The sequence below is a fragment of the Labeo rohita genome, chromosome 25, assembly GCF_022985175.1.
Source record: "Labeo rohita strain BAU-BD-2019 chromosome 25, IGBB_LRoh.1.0, whole genome shotgun sequence".
Taxonomy (NCBI): Eukaryota; Metazoa; Chordata; class Actinopteri; order Cypriniformes; family Cyprinidae; genus Labeo; species Labeo rohita.
In genome coordinates, this window is record NC_066893.1 from 8,493,614 (window position 1) to 8,516,208 (window position 22,595).

At 37.3% G+C, this 22,595-nt stretch overlaps 1 protein-coding gene across 4 annotated transcripts in view; it reads right to left on the reverse strand.

Annotated features, from left to right (window-relative positions):
- Positions 1 to 247: 247 nt before the first annotated feature.
- tln2b (talin 2b) overlaps positions 248 to 22,595 on the reverse strand; it is a 218,459-nt gene continuing 196,111 nt past the window's right edge. For 3 of the 4 annotated variants that reach the window (XM_051099290.1, XM_051099291.1, XM_051099289.1), the window contains exons 48-57: positions 21,441 to 21,557; positions 19,704 to 19,889; positions 19,243 to 19,350; positions 19,054 to 19,159; positions 15,216 to 15,340; positions 9,959 to 10,084; positions 6,912 to 6,974; positions 6,630 to 6,812; positions 6,420 to 6,545; positions 248 to 1,475 (exon numbers count right to left, since the gene is read on the reverse strand). In XM_051099290.1, the coding sequence (XP_050955247.1) occupies positions 1,347 to 1,475; positions 6,420 to 6,545; positions 6,630 to 6,812; positions 6,912 to 6,974; positions 9,959 to 10,084; positions 15,216 to 15,340; positions 19,054 to 19,159; positions 19,243 to 19,350; positions 19,704 to 19,889; positions 21,441 to 21,557 (1,269 nt within the window). In that variant the 3' untranslated portion in view covers positions 248 to 1,346. Of the gene's footprint in view, positions 1,476 to 6,419; positions 6,546 to 6,629; positions 6,813 to 6,911; positions 6,975 to 9,958; positions 10,085 to 15,215; positions 15,341 to 15,367; positions 15,959 to 19,053; positions 19,160 to 19,242; positions 19,351 to 19,703; positions 19,890 to 21,440; positions 21,558 to 22,595 lie in introns of those variants that run through there. The other variant, XM_051099292.1, reaches the window with a different exon arrangement.

Below are 22,595 nucleotides of genomic sequence, written 5' to 3' on the forward strand. Positions count from 1 at the left end.
AGTAGAGACTTCTTTAAAAAAAAAACATTAAAAATCTTACTGTTCAAAAACTTTTGACTGGTAGTGGATCTCAATTTGAAATCAGACAAAATTGAGGCTAAAATTACTTCTTGTTCATTCATTACTGTTGAATTTTTTAAAAAAGCACATTGCATTGTTAATGTTAATAATTTGCATCTGCAGAAATAGTATGAGTAGTATGGTAGCATATTATTCCGAGCATATCCATTGTGTTTGGGCAAACCACTTTACTGTCCACCTGACAGTTTAGACACACAGAGGAATCATGGGAAATAGGGCTGTTAAATGATTAATCATGATTAATCGCGATTAATCACATTTGCAAGTTTGTTTACATAATATATGTGTGTGTATATTTATTATGTAAATATAAACACACACACATATATATATATATATATATATATATTTAAAATATTTATATATATATAAATATATAAACATTCATATACATACAGCTTCTTTTGGATGCGATTAATCATTTGACACCCCTAATGGGAAACCTAACAATCTGGGCTACAACTGAGATATGAAGAGAGGACTGAATGAAAAAATTAGCATAAATCGGAAGAATTGAAAGACAGGATACTTCCTTACTCCATAGAGCCCCCAACTAGACCTACAAACGCGAAGAGAAGCCGGAAGCTACTCTATTAAAGTTCTGCTAACAATAAATAACACGAGAAAGCGCACCAGTACATTCTTTCCCTACAACTACCTAGAATTCATAACTTTACTATCATAATACAGCTCTAGAGTGGGATATGTATGAATCGAGCAGTGCATTTTAGAGGCAACTGAAGCTTATCGTCACGCGAGTCAGTACTCGAGCGAATAATAAAACCTTACGGTCTGACATCATACTTCATAAGTTCAAAAATGAAATTTTGTCTGGTTTTCGGCTGCCAGCCTTATATTAATAGTTTCACATTGGTTGCGTTATAAAACATGACGTGCTGACATTGTGTAGGATTAGTTATCGAGATTCTTATGGTAAGCTATCGCCAATGTGTGGCATACTATTGATACGTAAAACACGCACACATACACGCTTGAACAAACCTCTAACAAGTGCTTTACACCTCAATACATGATTAAAAAACAAAAACATAAAATATTAGCCCTATGTAAGAGGAAATCCATTCACACCCCAACATACAGCCAATCAGTGGCGGTAGTTCCACGTGAGCCAATCACATTTAACTTGAACAAGTCACCTGACAGTTACACAACCAATGACGTGTGACATCTCTAGCTCTGCATATAAGGAGCAGCCAATCATCCGTAACAATCATGGATATCGTGTCCAATCAGACGAGACGTGTTCAGCTCTGGTCTTCTCGCAGTTCGCTGGGAAGGAACTTGTATTGCTGCTGTCGGATGTGGGCGAGTTTCTTCCGGGCTTCTTCTAACTCCCGCTCCTTTCTGAGCATCTCCTCTTGTGCGGCAATGATCTGGAAATAACGCGAAACTATTAGTCACTGAATGAATGAAATTGTTTAAATTACAAACAATGCATAAAAAAATTCCTTCTGCTGTGACATGACATTAGAAGGCACATGAATGCAAAAATGTAAGTTTTACGATGTTTCAAAAATTAATGTGATTTGAATTGTAAATGTAACGCAAGTAGTTCTCCTAATTATGATGAAACGAATGCAACAATGTAAACATGGTTTCACAAATGATTTACACAAACTCATTCTGTTTGTTTCATGCATGAATGCAACATGATTATGACTATTTATGTAAGAAAGATTGCCACAGAGATTATTTCTGGTCATGTTTCATGAATGTGACCTGAATGCAACTGGCAATTCCGCAAGAATGGTTTTCACAAATTCATTCACATTTCATGCTTTCATGCAAAAATATATTAAAAAAATGATTTTTTTAAAGATTACCACAGATTCAGGGCATGTTTCATGAATTAATGTGACATGAATGTAAAAATTTATAGGAAAAAAATGGTTTACAAATTTGTTTTACGACAATTTCTGCAAGAATGATTTGCAAAAATGTATTCTGCTTGTTTCACTCATAATTGTGGAACGTGTAATCATTAATAAAAAATATTATTCATTGCGAATTTTTGCAAAAGATGATTACAACATGATTACAACAATTTACATAAAAACATTGCTTGACAAACGATTTAGAAATTCATTTTGCTTGTGTTTAATAAATGAATGTGATATGAATGCAGCAATTTATGTAAGAATAGTTTCACGAAACATTACCACAAATTTTTTGGTTATGTTTCAATGGGTCCATATCATACACCCGGCGCAATGCGATACCAGGTGCGACACAAGTGTTTTTTGCTAGTTTCTTGATGCAGTTATCATTTACACGTCCAGCGCCACGTTGTTTAAATAGCAAATGCACTTGCACCAATCTGTTCGCTCATGGGCATGCTGGTCTGAAAATGAGGCATGTTCAGGCACATTGTTGGCACATTGCTATTTTGAGGTAACTGAAAACGATTGCATTATTGACCAACTAAAACCTGGTCTAAAGTCAGTGGCGTAGTTTTTTTCTTCTGTCGTTAAAGGAGAAGTCCACCTCCAGAACAAAAATTTACAGATAATGTACTCACCCCCTTGTCATCCAAGATGTTCATGCTATTGAAGAAATTCTTTTTTTATATTAGGGCTGTGCAAATAATCGCATGCGATTATGATGCGCATCTCTTCAGTAATGCCGGTTCCGTGATTAGTCGTAAATTTCCATCACGTGCAGTCAGACGCATTCATTATGGAGCGGCACTCACTACAAAGAGCCGAAATTCACTGACAAGCCGCGCAATATCGCGTTCATTATCGCCTGCGATAATGAATGCGATATTGCGCGGCTTGTCAGTGAATTTCGGCTCTTTCGGCTCTTTGTAGTGAGTGCCGCTCCATAATGAATGCGTCTGACTGCACGTGATGGAAATTTATGACTATTTACGATTTCAGATTTTTCTCCATATAATGGACTGCTATGGTGCCCCGATATTGAACTTCCAAAATGCAGTTTAAATGCAGCTTCAAACAATCCCAGCTGAGGAAGAAGGGTCTTATCTAGTGAAACGACTGGTTATTTTCATTAAAAAAATACAATTTAAATACTTTTTAATCTCAAACGCTCGTCTTGTCTTGCTCTCCCTGAACTCTGTGTATTCTGGTTAGGGTATATCAACAGTTAGGGTATGTCAAAAAAACTCAAAACCTTCAAAAATCATTTCAAAATCGTCCTACATCGCTGCAGAAGTACTGACCCAGTCTTTGCAAAATGAACATGCAAAGAAGATCAAACACCCTTAACAAAAAAGATAAAACAGCGATATAGGACGATTTTGAAGTTGAGGGAGAACATGAGATGGGAGTTTTTCGTTTGAAGCCGCATTTAAACTGCATTATGGATTTTCAAAATCGGGGCACCATAGAAGTCCATTATATGGAGAAAAATGCTGAAATGTTTTCCTCAAAAAACAATTTCTTCATGACAGAAGAAAGAAAGACATGAACATCTTGGATGACAAGGGGCGAGTACATCTGTCAATTTTTGTTCTGGAAGTGGACTTCTCCTTTAATCTAGCAAAAGGGGTTTCTGACACACCCTAAATGCTCCTGCACCATGCACTTAGATCATTAAAACAGGGTCCAATGTGACAAGAATGTAAAAATTTACTATAAAAAAAATGTGTGTGAATGTGACAAATGTGAATAAATACAATTTATGCAATAATGGTTTGCATATATTTGTTCTTGTTGCATCCATTAATGTGATATGAATTGGTGTTATTATGTTTTAAATTTAATCCTAGTCCTGTGTAGGGTTGGGTATCAAGAACCGGTTCCAAATTTCCAAGAACCTGGTATTCGATAAAACAGGTGCATTTCGATTTCGCTTAACGATTGCTGCATTGCATTTTAATGCTGATTTAATATTAATTCAAGAACAAAAAAAATTACCCACTGATCTTGACTGAATATCTTTCATAACTGTAATGAAGTGTTTTGATGTAAATTACTGTACCTATGATGTGTTCAGTTGTACTTATTTATGATATTAACAAGCTAATTTATTTGCTTCATTACTGACTGTTTACTTTTAGGATGTAATGTTTGAAATTTTTATTAGTCTAGTTGTTTTTGCTGTGGTATTTTTTGTTAAAACCATAGGCAAAAGTTCCACTTAGGCCTACGATACCCAACCCTAGTCCTGTGTCAAATGTACTTTTTAGTTATTATTTTATTTAGTTAATTTGTTCTGTTTTTGTTCAGTTTTAGCTGACTAAATGTCTGAGCATTTAAGACTAGTTTTATTCAATGAAAACTTAGATTTTCGTCATGCTGTATAATGTTTGAACTGATAAAAAAAGATTTTGCTCAAAATTATACTCACAATAAATGTTGTCATGTGAGAAATTTATTTTTACACTTCATTAGAAGTACTGCACTTTCACCAGTTCGCACAAATCAACGGACTATTGATTCATAAATATGGTTCATTTGATCTCATCTCATTTTATAGTGTACTGAGGCTATTTAATATATAAATTAACAACAAAGACTTAGATATGCACTCTCTCTGTTTACATTATGAAAACTGGTAAAACAAACAAACAGATATCATGACAGTGAAATTTTTTAAATTCCAATAATTCCAAATCGCAATAATGTTTCTCTATTAAAACAAAAGTGGTTGAGTAAGTGCATTTATTTAGCAACCACAATCGCAAACAATATAGTTGAGATCTCAGTTCTCACACTTTCATTTAAGCCAAACATCTTACATGGATATTGCTAAACTCCAGCTTACTCATTTGTTGCATTTTCAGATCATAGGCACTTCCGCAATGTAGCACAGGAATTAAATTGAGTAAAACACTGGTATGAAAATGTATCCTTTTAACAGAGAAGCTGTGATTTGGGGTGAGCTGTAAACTCTTGATATCTGGCAACCTCAAACATGAAAGCTTGCATAGCAGTCCATAATATTTTGTCCCCTGTACTTTTTTTGGCAAAAGTAAAAGATTTTGGTTGGTTTCATTGTTTTTAATTACATTTTAGTCTTGTCTTAGAATTATCGTTTATTGACCTTATTGTCCCATTTTCATCATGGGAAAATGAGACAATAAATGCTTGTTAACAAACATTTTTAGTCATAGGCTTTGTTGCCAAAATTAACACTAATATGCAACAAATAACTGTAATGGAATGGTTTTATGAACAGTTACAAAATGCATTTTCTGTTTCATGCATAAATCAATGTGACACGAATGCAGATCATTGTATCCATTTGCAAAAATGTTTTATCTAGGTTTGTTTGCTTGTGATTCATTCTGCTCATTTTACGCATGAATTGTGACAAATGCAACAAATTAAACAAGAATGTTTTTTTTACCAGCAATTACCACAAATTCTTTTTGCTTGTGCATCAATGCAACATGATGACAAATCATTACAGCAATTTATGCAAGAATAGTTTGTACAAGTTTGTTTTGCTTGTGTTGCATGAATGCAAACAATAGAAGATGAATGCAATTTACGCAAGAATGATTTACACAGATATATTCTGCTGTTTCAAGTATAAACTCAACAACTTGCGAATTGTTTTATAAACAATGTGCACTGAAATTCTTTCTTTTTATGTTTCATGAATAAGCACCAATGCTGCATACAGTGTTAACGTTTCAAATCTAAAAACTGATCTCCAATCAGTTTTTCCTTAGGTGAAGACAGCCAAATTGTTTGTGGTACAATGACACATAAATAACGCTTACATACGTTTTTCCCTCCAGTTTTTTTTCTAAATTAGTTTTTCCTTCTGCTGCTGTCTTAGTGACAGATAGCTTTATATTCTTTACTGGAATGTGTAATTTTAGCATTACTGTGCTGCAAAAAAGCAGGACTGGATCTGCAATAGATATCCGGTTATTTTCCAAAGAGAGCAACATTTTTGTGGATTTAAGGAATGGGATGGATAGATCAAGGGTTGACCTTCTGAAGAGGGGCTGACTCAGTGCAAAAAGCTTTTTTTTGTTGTGCTGGCATGCAAACACTCGATGGGCTTTCTCAGATGTTCTGAATATTCCAGTGCCCTCTCAAGATGAAGACAAGACATGAAGGCATTCTGGAAGGAAGGAAGCTTTGAATAGGCAGACACGCAGTCTTTAATTAATGTGCATCTGGCCTGGGATGAAACGTGAAAATGAGCTGTTTGTGGATACAGCGGCCCAGCGTAAGATGCCAGCTGTGGATGCTTGGTACAAAACCGCAGCTTTCAAATCCCTCTGATGGCTTTGTAGATCCATAATGCAGTTTGAAATGTCAAATCTCTTTTTAATTGAGCAGCATTACTTCAGAAGACGCGAAAACGGCTGAGGACAAACATGGAGAGAATCTCACCTGAGCAATTCCTCCTACGAATTTCGTTTTGACCACGATGCTGTCGTCTTCAGCTTTATCGAAGGCTGCTTTCTGCGCTGCCTTTACCAGGTTGTCAGACGCTCTTTTGACTGCATTACCAGCAGCCTGTGCAAACACCAAAACCATTTTTCTTAACTCAATAGTTTGCTTAGATCTCAAATATTTTGGTATTATTCAAGTGATTGTAACCTGTAATCTCTTCATGGCCTCTGAGTCCTGGTCCGCTTTGACTTTACAGGCCACCAGCAGTTGAGCGGTGGAAGCCGCCACCTGTTTGGCAGAGGAAATGAGCTTCTCCTCGCTGGCGTGACCCTGGACTGAAGCGTTAGCAGCCTCACATAGGTTACTAGTGGCGGCTGCAACCATCCGGGCCTAAAAGAGGGAAGAATTTAAATTAATAATTGTCATTTAGCTGATGCTTCTTGTCAAAGGAACTTCACATCAAATAAAACGGTGTGAACTTGAACTTACAGCTGATATTAGACCCTGGGACCACTGGCCGTCATCTACTGCATTGGCAGGGATGGAGCCCACCTACAAGAAATATAAAAAGAACATTAAAAGAGTGTCATTTCAGTATTATTTATGTGCTATTGTAGAATGTGTTAATATTTAGAATTTTGCTTTTATTTTTATATTTTCAGTTTTCATTTTAAAGTTTTAGAAGTTTTGTTATATATATATATATATATATATATAGTTTTTGTTAATATTTCTATTTAGGTTTAATAAATAGTGTGTTAACTAATGTTAATACTAGTGTATTAACAAATGTTAACAAGTACAACTTTTGATTTTAATAATGCATTAGTGTTGAAATCAACATTAAGATTAATAAATGCTGTAGAAGCATTGTTCATTTTTAGTTAATGTTAACTGAAGTAATTAACTAAAGTTAACTAATGAACCTTAATGCGAAGTATTACCAATTTATTAGATTTTTTTTTCAGTTTTAGTTTAAAGTGCTCCTATTATGCCATTTTAAAGGTTGCTATTGTTTTAAGAGTCTTCTAAAACAGGTTTACATGTATGCAAGGTCAAAAAACACTTTCTTCAGAAATAGATTTAATTTGACCTAATTTCTAAATGATTCGTAAACGACTCGTGCGAAGCAGTTTGAAGAATCAGTCTCTCTAAACCCCTCCTTTTCGTGAGCCCTCACTGCTGTGATTGGTCAGATGGCGCAGTCCTTTATGATTGGTCTGCGTACAATACGATGGAAATGGGGAAAACGATGCGCCTATTGCCATAACTGAATGACATCCCTGGATACTTGTCAATACATAGAAAAGATGGCATCGATTTTACCTTACCAACTCAAGCTGGAGTCTGACGATGAAACGGTTGATGTGGCTGAACGACAAATTAGCACGGACTACTGTGGAAAGTGCTCGCAATTTGCTTATGTAAGCGAACCGGGCACACCTCTATGTTGTAAACTTCAACACTGTATAATGCATTAGGCAGCTTTCACACCGAACGTGGAAAGGGCTGCACTGGCCGCTGGGTTCTGTGCAGCCCTTCAGACCGCAGCGGCAAAGCCGTCCTCATTTCCCCATTCGGTGTGAAAACCGCTCTGTGCGCCATCCTTTATCATTACTCCAACTAATGAGACAGACAGACAGTCAAGCTGCATCAATCACAAATTTTTAGACTACAGTGGGCCCACAGCTGAACAACAGAACTACAGAAGCATGAGTTAGCTCGTTAGCAAGACGTGCAGGGTTGTTAGAAAACATAACATACACAACTACATATTTTGAGCGATCGCTAGAAAATACAATCTTTGTAGATTCATCTTTTGAAAGTAAAATATAAAACAAATTTACTCTCACAACGTATGACACAGCGTTTTCTCAACATGATGTAAACCACATGGAAATTTTACTGTGTTTGTGGGCGGGCAAGTTGTTTGCGATGTAGAACGTGGGCGGACATTATGCAAATGTGTGACTTCGTGACGTACGGCCGTAACAGAATAAGGTTCGAATTCCTGACGACTCGTTCAGGCGATTGTGAGCCGACTCTTTTTTTGATAGACAATAACTTTATTTATCATGCACCATCGGCTTTGCAACTTTGCAGATAGTTTATGTTCACAGCAACATGACAAACTACATCAAAGGTCATATTTGAAAAGGCATAATAGGAGCACTTTAATGATTTTAGTGCACTGACTTCATTTAGATCACTTAATTTCCAATAAATGCATGCCAATGCATGTTTAAGTTTACGATTCATTTTATTTAAGCAGTACTTCAATAATAATAATAAAAATATAGCAGTAACAATAGTTCAAAGTAAAAAAAAAAAAAAAAAACCTTTAAATGGGTCATGAACTGAGAAATCAATCAATATTCCCTTGATCTTTTGAAATACGAGGTCATTGTACTATAAAAACATCCTTTAAGTTTCAGAACTCTTGTTAGTCTAAAAACACATTATCATCAGCCAAAACGACAGGTTGTAGAATGTGGCACTTTATGATGTAATAGTGTGGCTAAATGCCTTGCTGATTTGCGCATAGCGTAGGTAAATAATGAGAGAGGCGAATGCGGGTCTACGCAGAAACCAAACGATAAAGATGGCTCTGAAGATAACAAGACGCTGTGCAGTGTCAAGTTGTGGACAAACACTGTCATTGCATTGCCTTCCTTCAGATCTCAACATTAGGAAAAAGTGGATGAACTTTATTTTTAATGAGAATACTGACAGCATCAGTAAGAACAAACAGGCCCTTTGTTCACTTCATATCACTGCTGTTTCGTGTACAAATAAGGCACAATCCGACGCAGGATTTTCAGAAAGACTGAAACTAAAAGACGACGATGTGCCGACTAAGTGCCGACTAAGCCGTACGTTTTTCTGTTACTCATACTGTTACTTTTTCTGTTATTATAGACTGTTTGATATGTACCGAGTATTTATGCGTTTTTAATCTACAGTATATCACACCAGCGTCCATGAATGAAGGATGTAGGCGATCAAACATACAGATACAAGTTTACACACACAACACACAATATATCAAAGTCATTTATATGTGCTATAACTATCACTGGATTTTGGCATGTAGATGTCTTAAAGCCAGCACATTTATCAAACAAGGGAAGTTTGGTACAGATTGAACATGGTATGGTGCAAAGCATGACGTGTCCTCTTGCCAACAGGTGGCGCTATGATTATAATTGAACATTGGCCTTTAGATGTGTTACATGTGTCTACCGAATTTCGTACATGTATGTAAAACATAGCTTGAGGGGCACTTCGTAGAAATCTTAAAAGGTGGCGCTATTGCACCCACTACTAAAACCCATATTAGACGTAAATGTTCACCACATTTGCCTTATGTGCATACGTTTTCAAGCATGTTTAGGCTCTCAAAAATGCAATTCATTTTGGAGAAGAAGAATCTGAGCAATTCCAATAGGGAATAAAAAACAAAAGCAGTTAATAACCCCTTTAACTGTACTAGACATAAAAAATAAATAAATACATGTGTTAAAAGATTTTAGTACCTTGCCCTGTGCTACAAGTTCTCTCTGAGCGGCTGAAGCAGATTTGACCAGAGCACTGGTTGCTGCAGCGATGGATTTCGCCGCTTCCAGGATCTGCTCCTCAAAGTCCAGAGACTCATCAGCTTGCTGCAAAAATAAGAAAGCAAAAGTTATAACAAACTGTGATCTGTCACCTTATTAACTGTAATGAATACTCGCGGCTCACTGCTGACTGACATATAGTCGTGAAACCATTAACCGTTAATTATAATAAAGATGAAATACTTTATTTATGCTAATAGACTAGCAAGAATCCTCTTTGCAAACTGTTACTTCACAAACTAAAACATTTGTGAATTTGAGATTTTATTCTCTCTTATAAGAGATAATAAAATCTCAAATTCACAAATGTTTTAGTTTTAGTTTACACACATTACTTAACTAAACACCACATCCTGAAAGTTAACATTATACAAACAAAGAGTAATAGTTTGTTGAGAATGGGCTTGTTAAGTGATGACGTAATGCATCCGTTGAACGCACCAACGAACACCGTTTCCGGGTCCAAACCCCAACTCATTTGACTTGAGAATACCATCTCAGCAGCCGTTTATGACCATCGTTTATTCATATTAAACCTTTAAACTAAACGTTTTTAAATTTAAAGTGTACACTACAGTCTCCGTGCTCACAGCGTCCCAAAAAATAATTTTTATATTTATTTATTTATATTTATATTTTCATTGTATGGCTACCTGGGATTTTCGTGTGGAGTTAAAGGGTAAGATTATAATTTTTTGGTAGTATATCACATTGTGAGTGTATAATTAGTACCGTTTGTTGTTTTCTCATGTCATCACGCGTTTGGACCCGGAAGTCACAGAAGAGGTGACGCTTGACGTCAGACTTAACAAGCAAATAGCATAGCACTAGACTGCTGCTAATGCACTTCCAGTATGTACAGAATGATAATTTTCTGTATGCATTATATGTGACACTGGAAATGGAAGGTTGAGAAAATTGCATTGTGAAAAATAGTAGATATTCCATGCATATATGCATACTGTGCACAATATATAAATGCATACTGCAATAATATCACAAGTAGTACGGTAATATGCTATTTTGAACACACTCCTTATTTCATGTTTCTAATGAAATACTAGCTGTAAAACAGGAAGTGAAACAGAGAAACAATAAATGTTTCAAACAGTGGTATGCCTCACTGTTGTCACATGATGTGAAAATAACATTTACTTTGCACTGAATCCAACTGGTTTTAAAAGTTTGACAAAATAATGATTAGTGATGTTGAAAATGTTGCAGACATTACTTCTGGTGCATTTATCATTAACTGTAAATGGAAGGTTATATTAAGTGCATTGTAGGATATAATACTCCAAGCAGTGTGCTATATACTTAAAAATTGGTGCTAACAGCATACTACATACTGCATTAATATAATGAGTAGTATGGCAATATGCTATTCCATACAGCCAAGGCAATGAAAGGGAGAAGGTATGCAACTTTGACAAAGTGATCTGAGAGTGACACCTTGTGGCATGGAGGTGCCACAGGTTCACCGTTCAGAATCAACAGCGTCAAAGGAAACGGCACAATTCTAACGGACCTAAGACACGCCCTTGTGTGTCACCTACACAAATTGATCTGTCTGAAGCCACAAAAACACACACGTTCATGAACGAGTCATAAACAGAACACACACAAGTCTGGAGACAGAGCAGGACACTGTAGGAATATGTTTGATATATAGTTGGACAGAATAACAACCTAATATATCAAACATATCAAACAGAGCCCTGCAGAAAGGCTTCCAGGTCTACCTCACCTCCAGAACATGGGGAAAGAGAGGAGAGGATAGGAGAGCACAAGAGAGCAGGGCATGCTGGGATAGCAGGGAAAAGACAAGGATGGATCGAGGAGGGAAGGCTAAAGAGGGAAGTGAGGAATGAAGATTAGGGGAAACAGTAAAGGAAGCTCCAGGGGCGATAATATACACCAATGACCTTGTATCCTGACATTTCAACCTCATTGTAAAACATGTAACAGTGAACAAGCATGTTCATGTGCTATAAACCAGTTCAGAATGAGACTTAAGTTGTGATGTAGAGCTGTGAGACAGTCTGTGAAATGTGGTTTATCAGAGTCTGAATAGGCTAATGGAATGAAAAATCAACAATGAATGTCTGAATGGGCTGAAGGTGACAATATTACACAGACTCCTGTTTATCCTCCTCTTCAGAATATATGAACCTGATCTGATTAACACAATATGTTGAGACAGAATTAGGAGCAGAGGGAGGGACAGATAGACAGAGAGAGAGAGAGAGAGAGAGAGAGAGAGAGAGAGAAGAGAAGGAGAAATAGAACGAAACAGAACAACGGATAGAATGATAGAAGGATAGACAGTACAAACCACAGATAAAAATACAGACAGAACAAACCATAGATTGAATAATAGACAGAACATCAAATAGATAGAACGAACCTAAGAAAGACAGACAGAACGAACCACAGATGGACAGACAGAAGGATAGAAGAGACAGATAGAAAGTGATAAATAGTTAAGACAGACAGACAGATAGATGGACAGACATACAGAGATAGATCGACAGACAGACACAGACACAGATAGACAGACAGACAAAGATGGATCGATAGACAGAAAAGACAGGAAGACAGACAGATAGATAAAAAGATAGACAGACAGAGGGAGAGACAGACGTATAGATAGACAGATGGACAGATAGATAGACACGCAGATATAGATCGATAGACAGACATATAGATAGACAGACAGACAGACAGACAGACAGACAGATAAACGGGTAGACAGACAGACACAGAGATAGACTGATAGACAGACAGGGAGGCAGATAGATAAAAAGATAGATAGACAGACAGAGATAGATTGATAGACCGACAGACAGACGTATAGACAGATACAGACAGACAGATAGACAGACAGCTCAATAGACAGAAAAGGCAGACAAAAGATAGACGGACAGATAAATAGATAGATAAACAGATAGATGATAGATAGATAGACAGATACACACATACACACACAGATAGACAGACAGATGGACAGATAGACGGACAGATATACAGACAGACAGATGTATAGATAGATAGATAGATAGATAAACAGATAGACAGACACAGACAGACATCCACACACACAGATAGACAGACAGATGGATAGATAGACAGAGACAGACAGACGTATAGATAGATAGATAGACAGACAGAGATTGACAGACAGACAGACAGAAAGACTTATAGAAAGAGACAGACAATAGCTAGACAGATAGATAGAAAGACAGACAGACAGACAGACAGACAGATAGATGGACAGACATACAGAGATAGATCGACAGACAGACACAGACACAGATAGACAGACAGACAAAGATGGATCGATAGACAGAAAAGACAGGAAGACAGACAGATAGATAAAAAGATAGACAGACAGACAGACAGACAGACAGACGTATAGATAGACAGATGGACAGATAGATAGACACGCAGATATAGATCGATAGACAGACATATAGATAGACAGACATATAGATAGACAGACAGACAGATAAACGGATAGACAGACAGACACAGAGATAGACTGATAGACAGACAGGGAGGCAGATAGATAAAAAGATAGATAGACAGACAGAGATAGATTGATAGACCGACAGACAGACGTATAGACAGATACAGACAGACAGACAGACAGACAGCTCAATAGACAGAAAAGGCAGACAAAAGATAGACGGACAGATAAATAGATAGATAAACAGATAGATGATAGATAGATAGACAGATACACACATACACACACAGATAGACAGACAGATGGACAGATAGACGGACAGATATACAGACAGACAGATGTATAGATAGATAGATAGACTGACAGATAGACAGACAGACACACACACACACACACACACACAAATAGATAGACAGACAGATGGATAGAGAGACAGACAGACAGTCATATGTATGTATAGATAGGTAGATAGATGGATGGACAGACAGAGATCGACAGACAGAAAAACTGATAGAAAGATAGATAGACAGACAGATGGACAAACGGTAGATAGACGGATAGAAAAAATAGACAGACAATAGACAGACAGACAGATGGATAGAAAGAGACAGACAATAGACAGACAGAGATTGACAGACAGACAGAAAGACAGACACACACAACGAGATCGATAGACAGATGGATAGGTATACAGACAGACGCATAGATAAGATAGATAGATAGATAGATAGATAGATAGATAGATAGATAAACAGATAGACAGACACAGACAGACATCCACACACACAGATAGACAGACAGATGGATAGATAGACAGAGACAGACAGACGTATAGATAGATAGATAGACAGACAGAGATTGACAGACAGACAGACAGAAAGACTTATAGAAAGAGACAGACAATAGCTAGACAGATAGATAGAAAGAAGACAGACAGACAGACAGACAGACAGATAGATAGATAGATAGACAGACAGATATACAGACAGAGAGATGGATAGACAGAAATATATACAGACAGACAGATAGACCGATAGACAGATATAGGGAACCATATACAGACGAATGTTTTCTCTCAGTTCAGTGTTCTGCCTGTGGCAGTAAATGTGAGTCACTGACACACTCAAGGGGGGAAACATTTTCAGCTCTGAGCGGCAAAATGAGGATGAATGTTTTTTTTGTTAGCTGAAAAGCATTAGTGACAGCTGAGCTATAATACAGATAGATGCAACAATAAAAGAGCTTCAGGAAAAATCATTTCTAAAAAGTGCTGACCTTCTTGGAGATGAGCTTCAGATTGACTGACTAAAAGTACAGCATGTGCTAAAACGAAACAATACTGAATAATTAAGACTTAACACGAATAACAACAAACAAAGTCCAACAAACCAAAAACCAGACAACCATTTAAAATTCATTACTCACGAGACTTCAAAATATCAAATTGTTAATGTACAAGACGAAAAAAAAGCTACACAGATGTGCGCACACTTCCCAAATACCACAAAAATATAAAAACACCACATCCTGAAGTCTTGAAGTCCTACAATTGCAAAAATAACATCACCCCCGAATACAAAACAGGAATGAAACTTTCCTGCAGTCTTTGGTGGAACTGAGCTGACATAGTTGTGTTGGCGGGCTGATCACAGCAGTGTGTGTGTGTTTGAATTTAGAAAATTGATGGATGGATGGATGGAAGGATACCTTTGGTTTGGCTCTAGGCTTCAGCTGCTCCAGTTTCTTGGCCGCTGCCTCGATGGACGCAGCAGCGCCCAGGAGCTCCGTCTCCGCTATCACCGTTGGGTCTTCAGGGTCCACCCACTCTGAACCTGAGAGGATGAGCAAGTCAGCATGACTCTCATTTTCAATTCACTTACAGTATTTATATATAACACATGCACATAGAAAGCGCAAACCCATGGTATGACATGACAAAGTAAATTTAAAGTAAAAAATTAAAGAAAAAAGCATGCAATGGGGATTTGAACCAATAACCTCCTGTATAAAAAAAACATATATACATATATATCATGAAGGAATGCCACAACCTTAATAACTCAAGTAAACACTGTTTTTAGTGCGAACTGGCAGTTTATTACAGTCACAATCATTCATTAATTGCTTAGACGAATGTGCACATCTTTGCGTTAATAGCCATTTATGGAGCTAATGTGCTTTGCAATACATTCTCCTTTACCGCCATTCAAGAGGCACTAAAAGACGTCTGTTTTGTTCAGACAGCTTGTGAAAACAGATGGTGAGAATGTGTTTGAGGATTATGTTAAACCTGAGGGAATTCAATTCTATCCCTTCTTCTCTTTTCTCTCACACTATAACTCATTGTACGAGTGTGTGTGTGTCCATGCCAGTCAGTTACTCAAGTCCGTCTGTATGTGTGTGGCCTGATATTGGAGAAAAATAACACTGTGTACCATACTCACCTCCATCTGTGGCAGAAAAGGGAAAAACAAAGTAGTGTTATAGAAAAGCGCAAGAGAGCACCATCAGCCCAATGGCTCTATTAAACCTCCACAAATTCAACTCAATTGACCTCCGATTTTCCCCATTACCTCTCAAACTCAAATGCCATTACCAAGCCCACTTGAGATCTCGGCTCGCTGAAAGCTCAGCAGAATTTGACAACCCATCATTCGCAAAATCATATTAGATTATTTCTTTATAATTGGATTTGGAAATTTTGGTAACACTTTAGTATAGAGAACAGTTCTCACTATTAATTAGTTGCTTATTAGCACACCTATTGTTAACATGTTTATCAGTGCTTATAAAGCACATATTCTGCATGACCATGTTCTACATCCCTAATCTTACCCAATACCTAAACTTAACAAGCACCTTACTACTATTAATAAGCAGCAATTTAGGAGTTTATTGAGGCAAAAGTCATAGTTAATGGTTTGTTAAGAGCGAGAATTGGACCTTAAAATAAAGTGTGACTGAATTTCTTAATAAATATTTAAATAAAAGGCAAAAATTAAACATTTTCGAATAATTATAGTGTAAATAAAACTATACTTAGAGGAATAATTCACCCCAAAATTAAAATTCAATAACATTGACCTACCCTCAGGCCATTCAAGATGTAAATGAGTTTGTTTCTTCATCAGAATTAAGGTGTTTTAAACCATCGATTCCAGTCACAAAGTCCATAATCCATAATAATTCTACCTCCAGTCAAAAAGTCCATCATCTATCACCCTCTCACATCAAAATCCATCAAGATATTTGTTTAGAACTGTTTTTGCTCGCAAGTTTAGGTAAAATGGTGTGTGATCTATGCATATTATGCATATGCATATTTTTCTCCGGATTCAAACAAGAGCACATTTTTTCTACAATATTATGGATAGAGGACTTATATTTTTGCTGGAAGCAACATTTTGAAGTTAAAAAATCTTAATGATGCAGCCTTTTCTTCATAAGATGATTATTTGTGGATTATTGTGATGTTTTTATCAACTGTTTGGACTCCCATTCCGACGGCACCCATTCACTGCAGAGGATCCACTGGTGAGCAAGAGATGCAACACTAAATTTCTCAGAATCTGTTCTGATAAAGAAACAAACTCTTCTACATCTTGGATGACCTGAGGTTGAGTAAATTTTCAGCAAATTTTCATTTTTTGGGTGAACTACCCCTTTGTGACAAGTGCTTGGATTTTTATTTAAATAATTGTAATTTTAACAACACTAATATGTGATCCTGTACCATAAAATCAGTTGTAAGTAGCAGGGGTATATTTGTAATAGGCAACAATATATATTGTATGGGTCAAAATTATTGATTTTTCTTTTATGCCAAAAACTCATTAGGATATTAAGTAAAGATTATGTTCCATGAAGATATTTTGTGAATTTTCAACTGTAAATATATCTCAACTTAATTTTTGATTAGTAATATGCAATGCTAAGAACTTCATGTAGAACACTTTAAATGCGATTGTCTCAATATAAATTTTTTTTTTAATATTCAAATGCGTTTGTCTCAATATTAAAATTTTTTTTTGAACCCTGAGATTCCAGATTTTCAAATAGTTGTATCTCGACCAAATATTGTCCTATCCTAACAAACCATACATCAATAGAAAGCTTTCAGCTTTATTCAACTTTCAGATGACGTATCAGGGCTCGGAATTCCGACCGTTTTGGTCGCATATGCTCCCGGAATTTAATCTGTGCGACCTTAAAATATATTTGGGAGCATTTGTGCAAGTGCGAGTAATTGTTGTGGTGTGACTTGTTTTAATTTCTTTACAAAACTTTCACTAAGTTCTGCACAGTATATGACTGCTGTGAGCTGATACAGCCAACATTAGCTTACATAACCAATTCAACTTCATCTTTACGTTTTTAGCTTTAATGCAGATTTTAGATATTAGCCATCAATCACTCACATTGCGCTCCGTTGGAACTCCAAACATTTTCTTTTAACCAATCTCTGTTTCGGATTTTCAATGCATTGCAATTAGGTGTGTGCGATATGAACATTTTTGATTCTTGACGATTAAAATATCCCTACAATCTGCTTTTATTGAAGAAATAAAGTAAGCCTATCATGCTACAGCGCACATTCTGTCAGTTGCAGTTCTGGTGCCTCCGTCTCACACGACATACATTCACACCAAATGTTTACTCAGCAGCACAATTCCACTCACTAAACACTGCACTTATTTGCGATCACACAAGTACATTATTTGCATGTGCTTTAAACCTTGCCGCTTAAACATTTCATTCACGTGCTGTTCTGACATGCGCTTACATTTGAAGCGTGCACACTCAAAAAAATAATAACAAATAAAAAGCCCGTCAACAGCCCCTGATTACTGGAGTAATCTTTCATGTGTGGTTTGGCCCATTATGTAGCATAATCTCACAAAGCTAAAGTCTGTCAGTCCATTCTGTTTTTGCTTCAGATATTGAAATTATAATCTAATTTAAATCAGAAACGGCTCATGCATGCAGCATCTTTGCGTGAATTAAGTTTAAAAATGCAGTGGTTGCCTCTAATTTAAATGGCTACAGAGAGTTGCCATGTTCATGTACTCATGTTATCTTGTTCATGTACTCATATTTCCATTCTTTCTTGTCCCTTTCTTAAGGCAATAAATAATTATTTAAAACAAGACTTTCAAAATCAGCCCATTTGTTTGTAAAGCATCGGCAATCAGAATCGGCCATGAAGAATCAAGATCAGTGCATTACTGAACAGAAGTGTGTGGTAAAGAATTCAGGATCAGGTTCGACTGGTGAAGCTATTAATCATCAGGATGTTGCTGGCCGTTCCTCTCAATTGGCAGTTGTGGTGCTCCTAAATTTTATTTGGTGCTCTTAGCACCAGTGCTACCAAGTAAAAAAGTCCATTTCGAGCCCTGTTTATACATCTCAATTTCAAAAAAATGTACCCTTATGACTAGTTTTGTGGTCCAGGGTCACATATTGCGTTGCTCCATCAGTATTCAATAATAAAAAAAAAAACCCAACCTTCATCTCTATTGTAGCATATCCATTTGTGTGTGCTCACCTTTCATGGCTTCAGCAGTCTGGATGAGCTCTGTGACTGAGCCCGCCACTTTCTTGGATAGCGTGACCAGCTGCTGTTTCTGTTCGACCGTGGGTTTCTGCAAGACCTGTGTGGAGTAAACACACGAGGTTAATCACAGAAACCCAAGCACAAACACATCCTATAAAAGCTGTCTGCGCGCCCACTCACGAGCAGGACGTGTTCGAGCAAGTCGATGTATCCGGTGGTGCACTCGATGCCGTAGAGCAGAGCTTTATTCCTCACATCCTCGCCCACTTCTGGGTGGTACGCGGCTTGCTGCGAGACACAAACACAAATTTATGGTATGTAATGATTAGCTCCAGATGGAATCTGCAGATTTTTGTGACTTCTGCATGTAGGTTTTTTATGAATCTGTGGGATGTAGGAAACGCATTACTTTATGATGACACTAGAGGGCATAATTGAGTAGTCGAAAGTAGGTTAGAGTCAAATGACATTGAGAAATGGAGCAAACGGCATTCATCACAGAAGGAGAGCACAACAATGTGTATAGAAACACATTTTCTTTATGTATTCAAGTGTTTGTGGATTTCTACCGTAGAGGTCAGCATACGGTGAGACTGTGTTTGTGTGAGTGGGCATATGTCTGTGCAATGGTGGATAAGCACCTTGCAGGTGGTCAGCATGTCGGAGATGGCTTTGCGGCTCAGGTTGGCAGTGGATATCACGTCCTCCTGCTGAGCAGAGTTGCCTGCTGCCACCGCTTTGGCCGTAGCTACGGTGATGCCCTTGGTCATGCGGATGAACTCTTCTGGGGTGGTGGATTTCTCCGGAACGTCCTTGGACTGGAAAACCTGAAAAGCAGATGATGCAATGGTGAGGAAAACGAAGAAATGTATACATCTATAGCTCTTTAATGAATCATACTGTACATTTTTAGAATCGCTCACATTACCAGGGACGATCTTCTGTGCACTATTACAGTAACACCATCAGGATTTCCGAAAGTCCTGATGGGCATCTGATAACATAAGCATTAAACCAGAAGATAAATCTCTTGCCTTCCTGTACCACTATCTCAATCTGTCACACGGCCTCTGATAAGTGGAGTAGGGACGCCCATGGGAGAAGGAGAACGAGGAGCAGGTGGAGAACAGGCAAACGCTCACATGGCACATTACTCCGTATAACCAGTTCATACCACAGATGGACGGGTTTTTACCTCTGTCTGGGCTAAAATTAATTAAGCTGGACTTAATTGGTACTAATTCACAGCCAGATTGTAATACAAGTTGATTGTATTAGCATCCTAATTAAGCTCAAAACGAGCATGATATGTACTAGTCCCAACTAGTCCCAAGTGCCTAAATGAAGGAGAGGGGGGTCTAATGCTATTTTATGTTTTAATAAGTTATTTACACTGTTAAAGGGATAGTTCACCCAAAAATGAAAATTCTTAGTCATTAATTACCCTCAAACCCGTAAGACCTTCATATTCAGAACACAAACTAAGATCTTTTTGATGAAATCCGAGAGAGACCCTCCATAGACAGCAAGGGTCCTTCCACATTCAGAGTCCAGAAAGGTACCAAGAATATCAACAAAACAGTCCGTGTGACATCAGTGTATCATCACCGTAATTGCATCGTTGTACTCTCCAAAATGGCACTGTTTTTTTTTGTGTGTGTAAACGAAGTATTCAGAATATTACGGTTGAACCACTGATGTCACATGGACTATTTTGTCGATGTTCTTGGTACCTTTCTGGACTGTGAAGATGGAAGGAGGGTTTATGGAGGGTTAGAGAGTATTAAAAGTATCTTAATTTGTGTTTTGAAGATGAACAAAGGTCTTACGGGTTTGGAACGATATGAGGGTGAGTAATTAATTACAGAATTTTCATTTTTGCGTGAACTATCCTTCAAAGAATTTAATTCTCATGCTAAACATGGCCGAAAATGATTTGGACGTATAAGGGAGTATTTCTGTGCCAAATACACTTCTTCCGGGTTTGTACAAGTTTCAGAATTTTTTTTTTTAATCATGGCTCTTTATGATGTCATGAAGCGCTGAATTCCTACTGCGGGCACTTATCCCAAAAGAACGTCTTTAAAATTATTAGGCCTACAGGGAGGAGAGGTTTTGACATTGGCACTCCAGGACCGACGTTGCCTATGCTTGCTATAGGTACTCTATAGGTAAATTAACAAGAGATTGGGCGAAACTGTTCGTGTTATTCCCCCTTCAAAGTAGCAGAAGTATTTTTTTTGGGGTCCATAGAACAAAGCCATGAGGGTGAGAAAATAATGGCTGTATGTTCCTTTGTGAAGAGCTATTCTTTAAGAGTGGAAAGCACATTATTCTCTTGAAACATATTCAATATTCACACAAAGAACGTTCCGTACAGTGAGTTCCTGTTTGATGCACTCGATAGTGGCTTCAAGAGCCCTCGTCCCGCGAGTGGCCTCATCTTCCACAGCTTTCACCGTTTTCAGCAGAGAGGTCACATTCGTCACCATCACCTGTAACATCAGAAAACAAAAGAAGGTCAAAGTCTCAAATTGGCTTCGAACTCCTTCTTCCGCTTTATGTATGATAGCTTAAGTGAACTCAGCTAGAGAATGTCAACAGTTTTATAGCCAGTATTTCACTGAAATGAGGTCAGATGCAATGCTACGACAAGAACAGCTGTATCGAACAGCTTAGTGAAATATAAGATGAGGTCAACAAGATTATGCTCTTTTTAAGGTACAAAAAACACCCTCAAATCTAAATCATACATCAAAACCTCAGAATTCAGTCAGGTGATCAAACTAGACCTTTTAATGCACCACAGCTGAGGTCGGTAATGGATTCTAAATCTTGCTTGAGGCAGTGTTCTAAACACAAAAGAAAAAAGGAGGAAATCTAAGAAAACAAAAAAGGGCCTAGGACAGAGCCCTGAGGGACGCCACCATTTCTTTCAACACACACTGAAGAAACAAACGCATAAAGCTTTTGAAGCAAAATCCCAAAGGATCTAAATTCACCATATGTTGGAGGAATGTAAAAAACTTGAAGGTCACAACAGCATAACATCTCATTATTTAAGTATGCTAAATAAAACATATGTTGCACGCATGTGGACGTCAATCCAGGTGAATGCTAAAGGGATTAGAGATTTAGCAATCGACCGATATATTGATTTACCAATATTTTTCCCGATATTTAAGCATTTTACCATAATCGGTTATCGGTTTTGTAATATCGGATTCACAATAAATGCCTTCATCTTGTGGGTGTTTTAAGAATTACCAACAGGATCGCCATTTCAGTGTGTCTGAGGGGAGATGAGACAACAACAATGGCATGCATAGGTAAAGCACTTGCTTAGCTGTAATTAGTAAACTTTATTTAACATAACAGCTATTAATGCACATATTAGATGTGTTACATAAATGCCTGATATGTATCTAGTTTATGCAGCTTTGGATCTAAGAAATAGACGAACTCACAGAGTCATGTAAGATAACCCATCCTAATAAACACATAAATTTGTCTGAATTAAATAATATACAGCC